General features: G+C 45.0%; 1 protein-coding gene across 8 annotated transcripts in view; it reads right to left on the reverse strand.

The window, feature by feature from the left end:
- osa (trithorax group protein osa) overlaps window positions 1-14098 on the reverse strand; it is a 521098-nt gene that overhangs the window by 266217 nt on the left and 240783 nt on the right. For 7 of the 8 annotated variants that reach the window (XM_053791422.2, XM_053791420.2, XM_070096959.1 and 4 more), the window contains exon 1: window positions 1239-1463. In XM_053791422.2, coding sequence (XP_053647397.2) covers window positions 1239-1323 — 85 coding nt within the window. In that variant the 5' untranslated portion in view covers window positions 1324-1463. Of the gene's footprint in view, window positions 1-1238; window positions 1519-14098 lie in introns of those variants that run through there. The other variant, XM_070096962.1, reaches the window with a different exon arrangement.

Genomic DNA, 14098 nt, shown 5'->3' on the forward strand with positions numbered 1-14098 from the left:
GTGGTGTGTGTGCATGGTGGGTGTGTGCGCGTGGTGGGTGTGTGCGAGTGGTGGGTGTGTGCGAGTGGTGGGTGTGTGCGAGTGGTGGGTGTGTGCGAGTGGTGTGTGCGCATGGTGGGTGTGTGCGCGTGGTGGTTGTGTGCACGTGGTGGGTGTGTGCGCGTGGTGGGTGTGTGCGCGTGGTGGGTGTGCGCGCGTGGTGGGTGTGTGCGCGTGGTGGGTGTGCGCGCGTGGTGGGTGTGCGCGCGTGGTGGGTGTGCGCGCGTGGTGGGTGTGCGCGCGTGGTGGGTGTGCGCGCGTGGTGGGTGTGTGCGTGTGGTGGGTGTGTGTACATGTTGGGTGTGTGTGCGTGGTGGGTGTGTGCGCGTGGTGGGTGTGTGCGTGTGGTGGGTGTGTGTACATGTGGGTGGTGCGCGTGTGGGTGTGCGTGGTGGGTGTGTGCGCGTGGTGGGTGTGTGTGCGTGGTGGGTGTGTGCGCGTGGTGGGTGTGTGCGCGTGGGTGTGTGCGCGTGGTGGGTGTGTGCGCGTGGTGGGTGTGTGCGCGTGGTGGGTGTGTGTGCGTGGTGGGTGTGTGCGCGTGGTGGGTGTGTGCGCGTGGTGGGTGTGTGCGCGTGGTGGGTGTGTGCGTGGTGTGGGTGTGTGCGTGGTGTGGGTGTGTGCGTGGTGTGGGTGTGTGCGTGGTGTGGGTGTGTGCGTGGTGTGGGTGTGTGCGTGGTGTGGGTGTGTGCCTGGTGTGGGTGTGTGCGTGGTGTGGGTGTGTGCGTGGTGTGGGTGTGTGTGTGGTGTGGGTGTGTGCGTGGTGTGGGTGTGCGCGTGGTGTGGGTGTGCGCGTGTGTGTGTGGTGTGTGTGTGTGTGTGTGTGTGGTGTGTGTGTGTGTGTGTGTGTGTGTGTGTGTGGTGTGTGTGTGTGTGTGTGGGGTGTGTGTGTGTTGGGTGTGTGTGTGTTGGGTGTGTGTGGGGTGTGTGTGCGGTGTGTGTGTGTGGGGTGTGTGTGGGCTGTGTTTGTGTGGGGTGTGTTTGTGTGGGGTGTGTTTGTGTGGGGTGTGTTTGTGTGGGGTGTGTTGGTGTGGGGTGTGTGTGTGTGTGGGGTGTGTTTGTGTGGGGTGTGTTTGTGTGGGGTGTGTTTGTGTGGGGTGTGTGTGTGTGTGGGGTGTGTTTGTGTGGGGTGTGTGTGTGTGTGGGGTGTGTGTGTGTGTGTGTTGCGTGATTGTGATAGGAGGAAGAGTGGCGGCACTGACCTACAGCGGGAGACATGTGCGGAGAGTGTGGAGGGTGTGGTGGGTTGGCTCCTGCAGTCAGCGGTGGTGCGGGCGACACCCTCATCCCCGCCAGCTGCAGCTGCTGTTGGTTTTGCTGCTGCTGGTGCGGCGAGCGAGGCTGCGGCTGCGGCTGCTGCTGCTGCTGCTGCTGCTGCTGCTGCTGCTGCTGCTGCTGCTGCTGCTGCTGCTGCTGCTGCTGCTGCTGCTGAGGAGGGGTTGGCAACCGTCCACTACCCTCATGGCCCGTCCCCACCGCCTCCTGAAAACGAAAACACAACTGGTTAGTAGCAGCACTTCCTGCACACACGGCTGCCCCATGTATGTACAACATGAGCCAATCAAATAAGTTTGTCTTTATAATGGGTTATGTCAATATAAGTGGCCTGTAATGACAAAATACAAATGTACTGACAGTGATGACAAAGTATTATGTAATTTGCTTAAAAAACAAAGATACAATGTATGGGTCCCACAATTTACACCAGAGATGGACCCCATCTATATAAACGTACAACTGAATTCTTGTTCCCTAGAATGTTATTAGCCAAGGCAATTTTCACAAACTTTCCAAAAAAAATAATCACCTGGAAACAACATTTATTTCGGTTATAATTTAGGCTAGACTAGTTAGATTGGATGACTGGTTCCCCTGAAGTGAGTGCTGTTACCAGGATAACACAATATCTGTACAATTACAATACAAACACGATAGCATGTGGCATGTCAGGGATGCAAAATAAACTGCTTTTTACTGCACAACACGCAGTAAAATATTTTAGTTAGCTTAATCACCTCTAAGTACACCGAAAGTTAATTAGTATGTAGATATATACGAAGAAATTCCATAGGACCAGCGCCTAAATCCTCACATAGCTTACTGGCGTGAGAGAATGGGTACCATAATAACACTAAGGAATACTACCAGTGCCCCAGGACTCACGACTTTTTAAACTTTAAGCTATCACATAAACCAGAAAAAAACATTTATAAACCACGGAACGGGTGGCCTGCACTTTTACGACTCACTCGTCATGGGTTCTAACCCCACCCGTTCCGTGGTATGTGTGCAATAGTGTTAAGATAAGATAAGATAAGATTTCGTTCGGATTTTTAACCCCGGAGGGTTAGCCACCCAGGATAACCCAAGAAAGTCAGTGCGTCATCGAGGACTGTCTAACTTATTTCCATTGGGGTCCTTAAAGGATGCGACCCACACCAGTCGACTAACACCCAGGTACCTATTTGCTGCTAGGTGAACAGGACAACAGGTGTAAGGAAACGTGTCGGAATGTTTCCACCCGCCGGGAATCGAACCCGGGCCCTCCGTGTGTGAAGCGGGAGCTTTAGCCACCAGGCCACCGGGCTTTCGTGAGTCATGAAAGCAATTATGTAAAACCAGATGTACACAACAATTATTCAGAAGCTAGCACCAATAGCTCGATTAAAATGAAGGAAATAGTAAACCAATCAAACGCCATAAATCAAGGCAGACTGAACATTCAAGTGTGTCAGTACAATGCCTGGTTGACCAGACAAGCACCAGACAATACACCAGACAAGCCTGACCCAAAGCCGGGCTTTCTTGATTATAAACTCTCGCAGCTCATCAAAGGAATATCAAAGGTAAAGGGGCGTTTGCAAATTTGATGAGATTTGTGACAAAAGTGGCATATGTAAACACGACCATAAAAAAAAACGCCGGTATCTCACAGAAATCACTCCCTACGAAAGTAAAAGACTGGGCAGGCGATGCAAAATGCCGCCAATAAAAAGTAGGGGCGCCATTGGTACACTAAGAGAAAACACCATAAGTGTCCGGGGCCCAAAACTGTTCAACAGCCTCCCATCAAGCATTAGGGGAATTGCCAATAAACCCCTGGCTGCCTTCAAGAGAGAGCTGGACAGATACCTAAAGTCAGTGCCGGATCAGCCGGGCTGTGGCTCGTACGTCGGACTGCGTGCGGCCAGCAGTAACAGCCTATTTGATCAGGCCCTGATCCATCGGGAGGCCTGGTCGTGGACCGGGCCGCGGGGGCGTTGATCCCCGGAATAACCTCCAGGTAACCTCCAGGTAGAGAGAGTTAAACCTCACGAACGTCACACTGGACGTGGCAATTACAAACATACAATTTTTTTTTTTGTGCCAGGAAATAAAAAAAAACGGGGGAAGGGGCACAAAATTATTTGAATGTATCACCAACTCGGTGCTGAAAATTGTCAGTAGCTGGCTCATGCGAGTCACATATATTAATACCAACAAAATCAACCACTGCCCCCTCCAGCATAATAACAAATAAAATAACATCATATAATTGTAAGCACACATGGTCTCAAACCAAGACACAACAAAATATAATTTATTAGTAGCTGTTACAGAGACCTATATTAAAGACCACTTTAACAATGAAATATACTCGTAGATACCTGGGTATCTACGAGTATATTTCTAACACACACACCTGGCGGGGGCAGGAGCTGTGAATCGACCCCTGCAACAACAACTAGGTGAGTAAACATTTTAAAATAAATAAATTATATATATATATATATATATATATATATATATATATATATATATATATATATATATATATATATATATATATATATATATATATATATAACTGCAAGCTCTTGATGTGTCGACTGCAACACGAAAGACCTAGAGCTCTCATTCAACTTCCTCCCTCGTTGTTGTTTTGCATTTTGTATTGTTTCGTTTCTTCGGTTGTTCGTGCGAATAGGTAAAACTGATCAATTGGCAAAAACTCTTTTAAAGATATATTTTTTTTATTTATGTTAATGTAAAAATTAATAATTTTGTACCAAAAGTACCTTAGAAAACTTACCTAACCTTATTATAACAAGCTCAATTTAATTTAGCCTAATCCAACTAAATATATTTTAGATAAGTTTACAATAATTAATAATAAACAAACACAATGAAATAAATTTTTTGTTAGGTTCAGAATGATTTTTGCGAAATTATTGCATACACAAATTTTTGCTTGCTTTATTCAGCAAGAAGAGCATTGCTATTTAAGCCAAAATCGCAAATTTTACCTATTCAGCAGATTATATATACATACATACATGAGAGGGAGGTTGGGACATGGGAGCAACGCTAAACTTTCTACACCCATGGTGATCAAGCAAGCGTGACAGAAACAATGACAACGCCTCCTCCATCCTCTTTGTTAGTGCATTCGTCAGGGAAAACTGACGTGACACTAGCAGGGGCACGGCAAGCAGCATTCCCTAGTGTGTTGCTGCTACAGGTGGTAGTGCATACTAACAAATGTCACATAGGAACTGTTTGGCTATCCAATTGGGCTCAGCAGTACGAGTGTTGACCATCATCCATACCCTCTACCCTTCATATCGAGAGATGCAAGACCCCTCTTCATCTCCTTATAGATATTTAGTAACACTTATTCTCCACTTAAATGCCCAAATGAGTCCTGGACACTAATCTCTTAATATGCTTTATAGAGGTACTTTATCAAAGAGAATAATTAATCACTTTATAATTGTGGGGATAATTTTGGGACAAGAATACCCTCTGCATGAGAAAGTACAATGATTTATTACTTAACTGCAAAAGCTGGGGAGAATACAGAATTATACTGGTAAAGTACAGGTACAATAAAGTTGTCTACTACAGCTTCCGTATCTATCTGCACCAAATAATTCATCACTGCTTTTCAAAATAATTTCACTATCTGAAATAGGTCTTGCAAGACCTACACCTACAATCACCTTGGTGCCTGAGCCTCGCCTCTCGTTCTCTCTACAACATCATCTCTCAATCTACAGCAGGACAAGGGAGCACCGTGTTTATAACGTCCCCAGTGAATTTCAAAATGAAGTGGATAGGCTAGTGCTTTATACCACATATTGCCTCCGTTCCTATAGCTACACTCTTCCAGTACGATACTTATAACTCGGTATATAATGATGCATGCGAATGTAGGCGTTCATCCACACACACCCACTACCTCCCCACTACATAAAATCCATTCCGTGTCATGGAATATGACAGTGAAACATAGGTAGCTTATATCCTAACTTGCTCTCCCACTGTGTAACAAATATACAGAACTGGGTAGCAACACACTTCAGAGGTACCTAATATTATTTAATTAAAAACCTCTTCACCCCTCCTGTACTCTATCCCCTTACCCCATCCCCGTCACATCAATGAGATGGTAATAAATTACGACTACCATATTATATAAGCGGCGTGTGTGGGGGAAATGGGGGGGGGGGAGAAACACGTGGCACACGGAAGAATCTGGGGCAGGCGAGGAGTGAGAATTTACATTCAGGAAAGTAAGGGGAAACTTCTCGAGTTGTTTGAAACTTTTGATGAAGCACGGCGCACATCCGGAAGTAGTTATATTAGCTTAGCAGAACGGAAGAAAGCAGTTACCGAGAGCTGCAAGAATACCGGAACGCTGATACCAAGAGTCAAGAGGCTATACTGATAACAGTGTGGAAGCTGGAAGAAAGGGAGAGTGTAGAGTACATGGTGCAGAGAGACAGTATAGGAAGAGGGGACCTAAGAGAAAAAAGGAGGGAGAGAGAGAAAGAGAGAGAGAAAAAAAAGGAAAGAGAAGAGGATAGCTGTGGTGGCATTTCGTGTTTGGAGAAACACGAAAATTTCTCCTGTGGCAGTTAAGTTATATTGTGACCTACTCAGCGGAGCTTTAGATCTTTTGAGGTTTTTTCTTGGTTAAAACGGTTCATCCCCATAAAAAAAATCGTCCCATAAAAAAATCGTAAGATGTAAAGGTAAGATTTCCACCTCATATAACAAGCAATGGTTAAACCTGTGACCAATTTCCAGAGCCTTTCTACCCTATCAGCCTCCTAATAAGTTTCCTTGTTAAGTGCCTGTTCAACTATGCTGTTGCTTTCAGCTTCCCGCCGGCCCACAGCCATCACTGCCTGGCTGATCTGTCACTTGGTGGAGGGAGTGATCCAGCTTCCTCTTAAAGATTTCTACATATATACCGATAACATTTCCGATATCTGATGGCAGCAGGCTGGAGAGTCTTGGACCACGGATACCTGGAGGTTACCTGGAAGTTATTCCGGGGATCAACGCCCCCGCGGCGCGGCCCATGACCAGGCCTCCTGGTGGATCAGGGCCTGATCAACCAGGCTGTTACTGCTGGCCGCACTCAGTCCAACGTACGAGCCACAGCCCGGCTGATCCGGCAACTGACTTTAGGTATCTGTCCACTGTCCAGCTCTCTCTTGAAGGCAGCCAGGGGTTTATTGGTAATTCCCCTAATGCTTGATGGGAGGCTGTTGAACAGTCTTGAGCCCCGGACACTTATGGTGTTTTCTCTTAGTGTACCAATGGCGCCCCTACTTTTAATTGGGGGTATTTTGCATCGCCTGCCCAGTCTTTTAATTTAGTAGGGAGTGATTTCTGTGTGCAGATTCGGGACCATTCCTTCCAGGATTTTCCAAGTGTAGATTATGATATATCTCTCTCTCCTGCGTTCCAACGAGTACAAGTCAAGTGCTTCCAAGCGTTCCCAGTAGTTAAGGTGCTTGACAGAACTTATACGTGCAGTAAAGGATCTCTGTACACTCTCTAGATCTGCAATTTCACCTGCTTTGAATGGAGATGTTAAATTACAGCAGTATTTCAGCCTAGAGAGAACAAGTGATTTGAAAAGGATCATCACTGGCTTGGCATCTCTCGTTTTGAACGTTCTCATTATCCATCCTATCATTTTCTTTGCACTTGTGATCGTGGCACTGTTGTGATCCTTGAAAGTGAGATCCTCAGACATTACTACTCCCAGGTCCCTTACATTATTTTTCCGCTCTATTGTATGGCCAGAGTTTGTAGTTACAATTTTTTTTATTATTCCCATGGTGTTCCCGCGTTTCACTGGATTTATTTTACACTTCCTCCCATACATGTCACTCCAGTAAATTATGGTGGCGGGACCGAGCCACAAGGGCGTTGACCCTCGGTACATACTCCAGATACGTAGTCTCCAGGTATGTAGACTCCAGGTATGTAGACTCCAGGTATGTAGACTCCAGGTATGTAGACTCCAGGTATGTAGACTCCAGGTATGTAGACTCCAGGTATGTAGACTCCAGGTATGTAGACTCCAGGTACGTAGACCCCAGGTACGTAGACTCCAGGTACGTACTCCTTCCTTTCTCATCCTCGTTCAGCCCTTGCTACTCCCATTTACCATATATGACTACAGCATTACTGAAGTATTAAACACTATGGATGGAATACGACAGATTTCTTTGTTTCCACTACATAGCTATCACATAGAATAAGGTAGCGGCACGTTGCTGATGTATCCAAGTTTGCTTAAAAAAATTGAAGTCACTATAAACAGCAGTGTCTCTCAACGCATACCACTTCTAAGCACTGGACACGTGGGAGGCAGAAACCCAGACAAACGAGCAGAAATGCAGACATGAAAAAGTAGGTAGACAGGCAGGCAAGCAGTAAAAGTAGGTAGACAGCCGGACAGACATTAAAGTGGGGTAAACAATGTATAAAAATAAAAATTGACATGGTTACCCAGAGAGGTGAATCAATTAGGCAGACAGGTACCGCAGAGTAAACAGATAGGCAGGCATATAGAACAAAAGACAGACAGGCAGGCAGACAGAACACAAGAAGACAGGTAGGCAGACAGAGCTAATTTCAGGTGTGTGCTACACCTGCCAATATTCAGGTCAATCTGAAGAGCACCACTCTCTCACAAGCCGCCGCCGCCACTCTAATTACCCACCCACCTACACCCCAGCCACCCGTATTACCCACCCCACACCCCATTATTACCCACCTAAGTCGTAACCGTCCTACTGCCCCTATTATCCCTAAAATGGGGATTAAACTGCCAGTGTATATACATAGACATACATCTTTCGGTGTACATACATACACAAACTCCTTTCAGTGTACATTCACAGACAAACACCTTTCTGTGTACATAGGTGCTGAGTCAGCAGTACAGGGACGAGCACTCCCATCCGGATGGCACAAGCGGCGCCCTGTCTCAAAGTGGCTCCTGACGCACACATCCCGATAATATATACTGTGTTAACACCGTGACGTCACCCCGAGTGTAGCTCAGCTCGGGCGTCCATTGGTTCCCAGTATTATGACGCAATCTACCACATTCCCCAGGCCACGGAATGTGCTACATTACTCTGACGGCACCGATACGCAGCAAGTGCACTCACAGACGTTAATGGATGAGAGTGGGAGGGAGGGGGGATAAGTAGATCAGACCTAGGGAGGAGAGAGGAAGTGGAGAGGGAGTAACACATATTTAACATTACTAAAATGGTTCCCAGTCATTTTTATATCCCTTCTAAAGTTTGGTAGATTTTGAAAATAAAGTTGGGTCAACTATGCGCATAGTATGCGTCGAAGAGAGAGGAGTAACAGTAGCTGAGCGAAGAAGAAGAAATGGTGTGAGAGAAGGGAGCAGAAATGATTACTGAAAACACTAACTTTGACACGTATGGAAGTTATGGCAAGCAATGACGTGCTTGTGAATCACATGTGAAGGTGGGTGTATCCAACCAACCTATATGTAAATATCATACCAGGTGATGCACACTCGCACGAGTTAATGTCTGCTGGTGACGACGCAAGACTTATGTATGAGTAGGTTAAGGGCAAGATGCTACAAGACATGAACAGATTTTATTAATGTTGGTAGAATTACCAACAGTATGTAACATTTTATTGTGGCAACGTTTCGCTCTCCAGGAGCTTTGTCAAGCGAAACGTTGCCACAATAAAATGTCACATTAGTTGCACTTGTGTCCTTTTACCTAACAAGACCTAACAACCTACATTAATGGTGACACAAACAGCTACTGGAATTGAACCCAGCAAATACAAGGTCATGAGAATGGTTTAAGGAGGTATGATGCCAGAGGAAGAGCGTCATGAAGACAGTACATGGGGTGGACATCACATCAAACATTACACCCCAGGAGCATATTAACAGGACGGAGGCGGCATATAAGTAAGTAAGTAAGTTTATTCAGGTATACACAAATACAGTTACATAGAATTATCATACATAGCAGCATATGTGTAGAGAACCTAGGATAACCCAAAAAAGTCAGACAGAGTGACTTATTTCCATTGTGGTCCTTTAAAACTGAGAAACATTAGAATAACCTTAAGGAAAGAGAAGCAGGCATCAGTCTGAAACCTGTACATTGTAACATTAGTACCGGAGTACATGGCACACCATCTGATGTAATGACCTACCTTTAACTACCTCTACTTGCCTCCAATCACCAGTCATTACCTTAAATACCTACGCTCTTCAATTTTTACACAATGCTCAAATGAGAATTAGAAGGAATACTGGAACTATTGTCTTATAGCATATTTGTGCATGTGTGTGGAGAGAGAGAGAGAGAGAGAGAGAGAGAGAGAGAGAGAGAGAGAGAGAGAGAGAGAGAGAGAGAGAGAGAGAGAGAGAGAGAGAGAGAGAGAGACAGACAGACAGACAGACAGACAGACAGAGACAGAGACAGACAGATTTTCGTGGTGAGTCATTAATTAGTGGCACTACAAGGAACATTCCAAGAACTTTCATCTTGCAAATTCCACAGATTACATCAAACACACAGAGAAACTTACTAAGTACCAAGGTCCCCGATCTACCAGGATTAGGAAACACTAAAGCAGGGGTTCCCAACCAGCGGTGCTCGCACCCCCTGGGGGTGAAGGTTACGGGCCTCATAAGAAAATCACAATGGAATTAAGTCACTGACTTTTTTTTTTTTAGTTATCCTAGGTCATTTACACTACGTATGATAATTGTACTTGTGTGTACCTGTGCCTAAATAACTTCTTGTATACACGTACTGACCTCTCATTTCTCTTCCCTCTACCTTACAACTCATTTTCTCTCCATCGACATTCCCCCTCTCTACCACCTTTACCCCTTCCCACTATCCTTTTTCCTTTCCCATCCACCGCCCCTTTTTCTCCCTACCATCCATTATCCTCTCCACCGCCCATTCCTCTCTTCACCATCTCCCTTTAACTTCCAGCCAAACAAAAGAGTGAAGCCACCTGGACCCTTGACCTGGCTATACCAAACCCCTCTCACTCTCTCCCCTCTTTTTTTCCCTGGCTTTACTACGGCACCGACTTAGGAGGGGAAAGCGAGAGGGGATAGTCCTACCTTCCCTATCTCCCTCCTTACTATATCGGATTGAGAGAGAGAGAGAGAGAGAGAGAGAGAGAGAGAGAGAGAGAGAGAGAGAGAGAGAGAGAGAGAAAAACATGAGGACAAGCATGAACTCTATTCCTGCAACTTGTAGTTGCAGGTAATTACCCACAATCTATTTTACAAATGTTTCTCTTGATTACGAGAAGTGCCTTGCAAGAAAACAACACTTGCACTGCAAGGAAAAAAAAACAAAAGATGCTTGTGGTGTAACCCCCCCCCCGTCTCCAACCTAGTAAAACTCTCTCCGTCACTTCACCTGATAAACACAAACTTCGAAAGAGATTCACAAAATCGTAATAACAGATCTGTTTGTGACGATAAATCTCACTGTGTGGCCGAAACGTAATCAAAGGATCGCATTATACTGCATTTGTGTATTTTTCCATCATAATAACACGACTGCAAACAAATCACAGACCGGATGAGTAGTGAACCTATGTCAAGGTAATCCTAAAACTCACAGGCCAGTGCGCCAACCACTGGCCTCTGGTTAACACACTGACCAGTAGATTGCTCTTAACTCAATTTCCTCTATTTTTCCTTCATGCATGTATCAACCTAGCTCTATTACCAGGAATCGTGTCACAGTTCCTGACTGACTTCGGCTTAGCTATTCTAGCTTTACTGATTCATAGACTCTAAGGTCCGATCATACCTACTTTTGAAGCCGTGTGTGGTGTTAATCCCCCCTCTCCCCCACACACACCTCTTCGTTTAGTGAGCTCTACTAACCGCTCAGAGATTGAAAAAAGTAATTTCTAAGGTTCCTGTGCCTTATCAGAGTTTTAGTAAGTCAGGAGGGAAGACAGCTAGGAAACAATACATGTAGAAACTAAACAGTTGAACAGGTGTGGTAACAAGCAGACAGGCGACCAGACGGACAACCAGCAAGTTGACGTCTAGCAATCAGGCAGGCGACCAGCAAACAGACAGGCGACAAGGCAAACAGGCATCTAGACAACATGCAGGGTGGAGACCAAAAAGGCAAGCAGAAAGAGAGAGGCAAGCTGGCTGGCAGGCAAGGCAGGTCCCCTGGACGGGCAGGTCCCCCAGAGAGAACCTCCAACATTACCGCTACAACCACACCGCACCACATAAAAAATCAACGCATCTGGAGGCTATAAAAAGAGTCGTGCACACAATTTACGGGCCGCTCTAGACCCGACACGCGCACCGCGCTGCCATGTAAACCACTACTGCACTTCCTGGCCCTCCACCTACCTCTTGTTCTTAATGTTGCAGTCCCTTTCATCTTGTTTCTTAGTGGTGCCTTTCCCAGTGATGCTTGTGGAGCTCTTGTTAGAGGTGTTGGTGGTGCTGTTCCTAGTGGTGTTGGTGTTCTTCCTTGTGGTATTAGTAGTGCTGGTATTAATGGAGCTGTTTCTATTGGTGCTGATATTAGTGGAACTGTTCCTACTGGTGTTGATATTAGTGGAACTGTTCCTATTTGTGGTGCTGGTATTAGTGGTGCTGTTTTAACCGTTCATGGTGACAGAGGCATGTTCTTGTCGCTGCTCTTGCTGTTGGACCTAGCTGGCTGAACGCTCGTGCGTGCGTGCGTGTTCCGTGTTTGTGTGGAGCTAGCTGGTGCAAGTCAAGTGTCAGCTGAAGTGGATTATATCATGCATAGTAATGACCACCAGCTTGCTTTCAGTATAGACAAGGAGGGGCGAGGGGAGAGTTTGGCTATATCTTTAATGTGTCTGTCTGTCTGCATCCTAGCCTCAGTCTGCCTTAATTTTTACCACAGTCTCAGCGCCACTTCTCCTTTAAACACTACAAATACTATTTTTTGTTTAAATTAGCTTGCGTTAAGCTACATAACTCCCCCACACAAAAAAAAATGCCAAAAAAATAGTTGAAAAAAAAGGCTGCGAAACGTTTGAAGACACTTAAGAGGAAACGTTCAAATGTGCACGTTTCCAATGTGTGTCTCTGTATAGTGTAACTTCCAGCTACACACAGCTATTAACTCCAAAAGTTATCCAATGGAGTTGCCCATATCATCCTGCTTTATCAAGTCTCATAAGACAAAATTATTCCTGTAAAAAATAATTCCATTCAGATATACCTTTGATGAGTTTCCAAAGTCTTTCTGCTCCCGGAGTCCAGCCATCATTTTCGTTTCTTTTACCGATTTATAAATAGTTCTACTCGTAGACAACAAACATTTAGGCATGAATCACAAAAACTTGTGTAGCTCAATGCACAATAATAAAGAAGTCTAGAAATTCTTGAAATGCGTCAAAATTTTTAATTAACACTCAAAAATATGAGGTAAAATGGCACGCATGCGGTTATGAAGACACTGAGGATGGTTTGCTCGTCAGGAGTTTCTCTCAGTAGTACCAGTACCAGTAACCAGTTACCAGTGTCAGTAGTAGTAACTCACTACTACTACTGAAGACTGAAGAAGCCCCTGGTGGGCGAAACGTATCCTCAGTGTCTTGATAACCGCATTGTCTTTTTCACATTCACGGTTACAGTATACCCGAAGGAAGAAGTGTATACTGACTTGCTGCATGAAAAACTATCGACAAATTAAAATGACACCATAATCCTTTAAAAAAATCTATTTAAGTTTGAGGAAAGGAGTTATCTCCGGAGTCATTATTTGAGATGTATTAGTTATTGTGGTGGGGGTCAGCCTCTATACTCCCACTGTCTAGCTCATTCTACCGCTCTACTGACCTTAACCTAAAAAATAAAGCAATTGTTAATCTATCGCTGGCTGTATTCAAACTCAGGGTAATTAAACATGGAGGCAATTACCCCTCTAATTTTAATTATTATTATTATTATTCATAAGAAAGGGGATTAATTACGAGTTTCCTGGCTACCTCAAGGGGTAACAGTAACAAAAAATAATGAAATACAGTACTGCTGTTGAATAGCCTTCTCAACCCTTGCCCTTCAAGCATACTTTTGGACTTTCTGGGCGTTTGTTTTGTATACGAGTGAAGGATGACGCTCCGTACTCAACAAGTACGCCACACACGTGCAACATGTCTTGCAGAAGTCTTGTGTAGTACGTCTTGCAGCAGTCTTGTGCAAGACGTCTTGCAGCACTGTTTATATTTCTGAAAGTCAGGCGCATGTTTTCCAACCTGGCATTTGCCGCTTGTGTTATTCTGTTTACATGAACCTCACGGCAGGTTTGATGTTGCCATGGGAGGACTGTGTGCGGGTAGACCATGAAAGGTCACACACACATGAGCTACTAAGTCTCTGCGAAAAACACACCTTAAGTCAGCAGATAGTGGAGCCAACAAGACTAGAAAACACACTTGACCTTATCTTCACAAATAATGAGGACCTGATAAGAGACATAAGAATATCAAAAACAACTAATTCCGATCACAACCTAATCGAAGTCCAGACGTACATGCATAGGGGTCCTGATCAGCAGAATGCATGTACCTGTGAAGGTGTCTTCACAAAATACAACTTCAACAAGAACATCAACTGGGACCAGGTAAACCATGTCCTAAACGAAACATGGTGGGAAGATATCTTAAATGACATGGATCCAAACCAGTGCCTTGAAAGGATCAACTTTCTGGCAGCTGAAGCATG

Source organism: Cherax quadricarinatus, chromosome 55 (genome assembly GCF_038502225.1).
Source record: "Cherax quadricarinatus isolate ZL_2023a chromosome 55, ASM3850222v1, whole genome shotgun sequence".
Lineage (NCBI taxonomy): Eukaryota > Metazoa > Arthropoda > Malacostraca > Decapoda > Parastacidae > Cherax > Cherax quadricarinatus.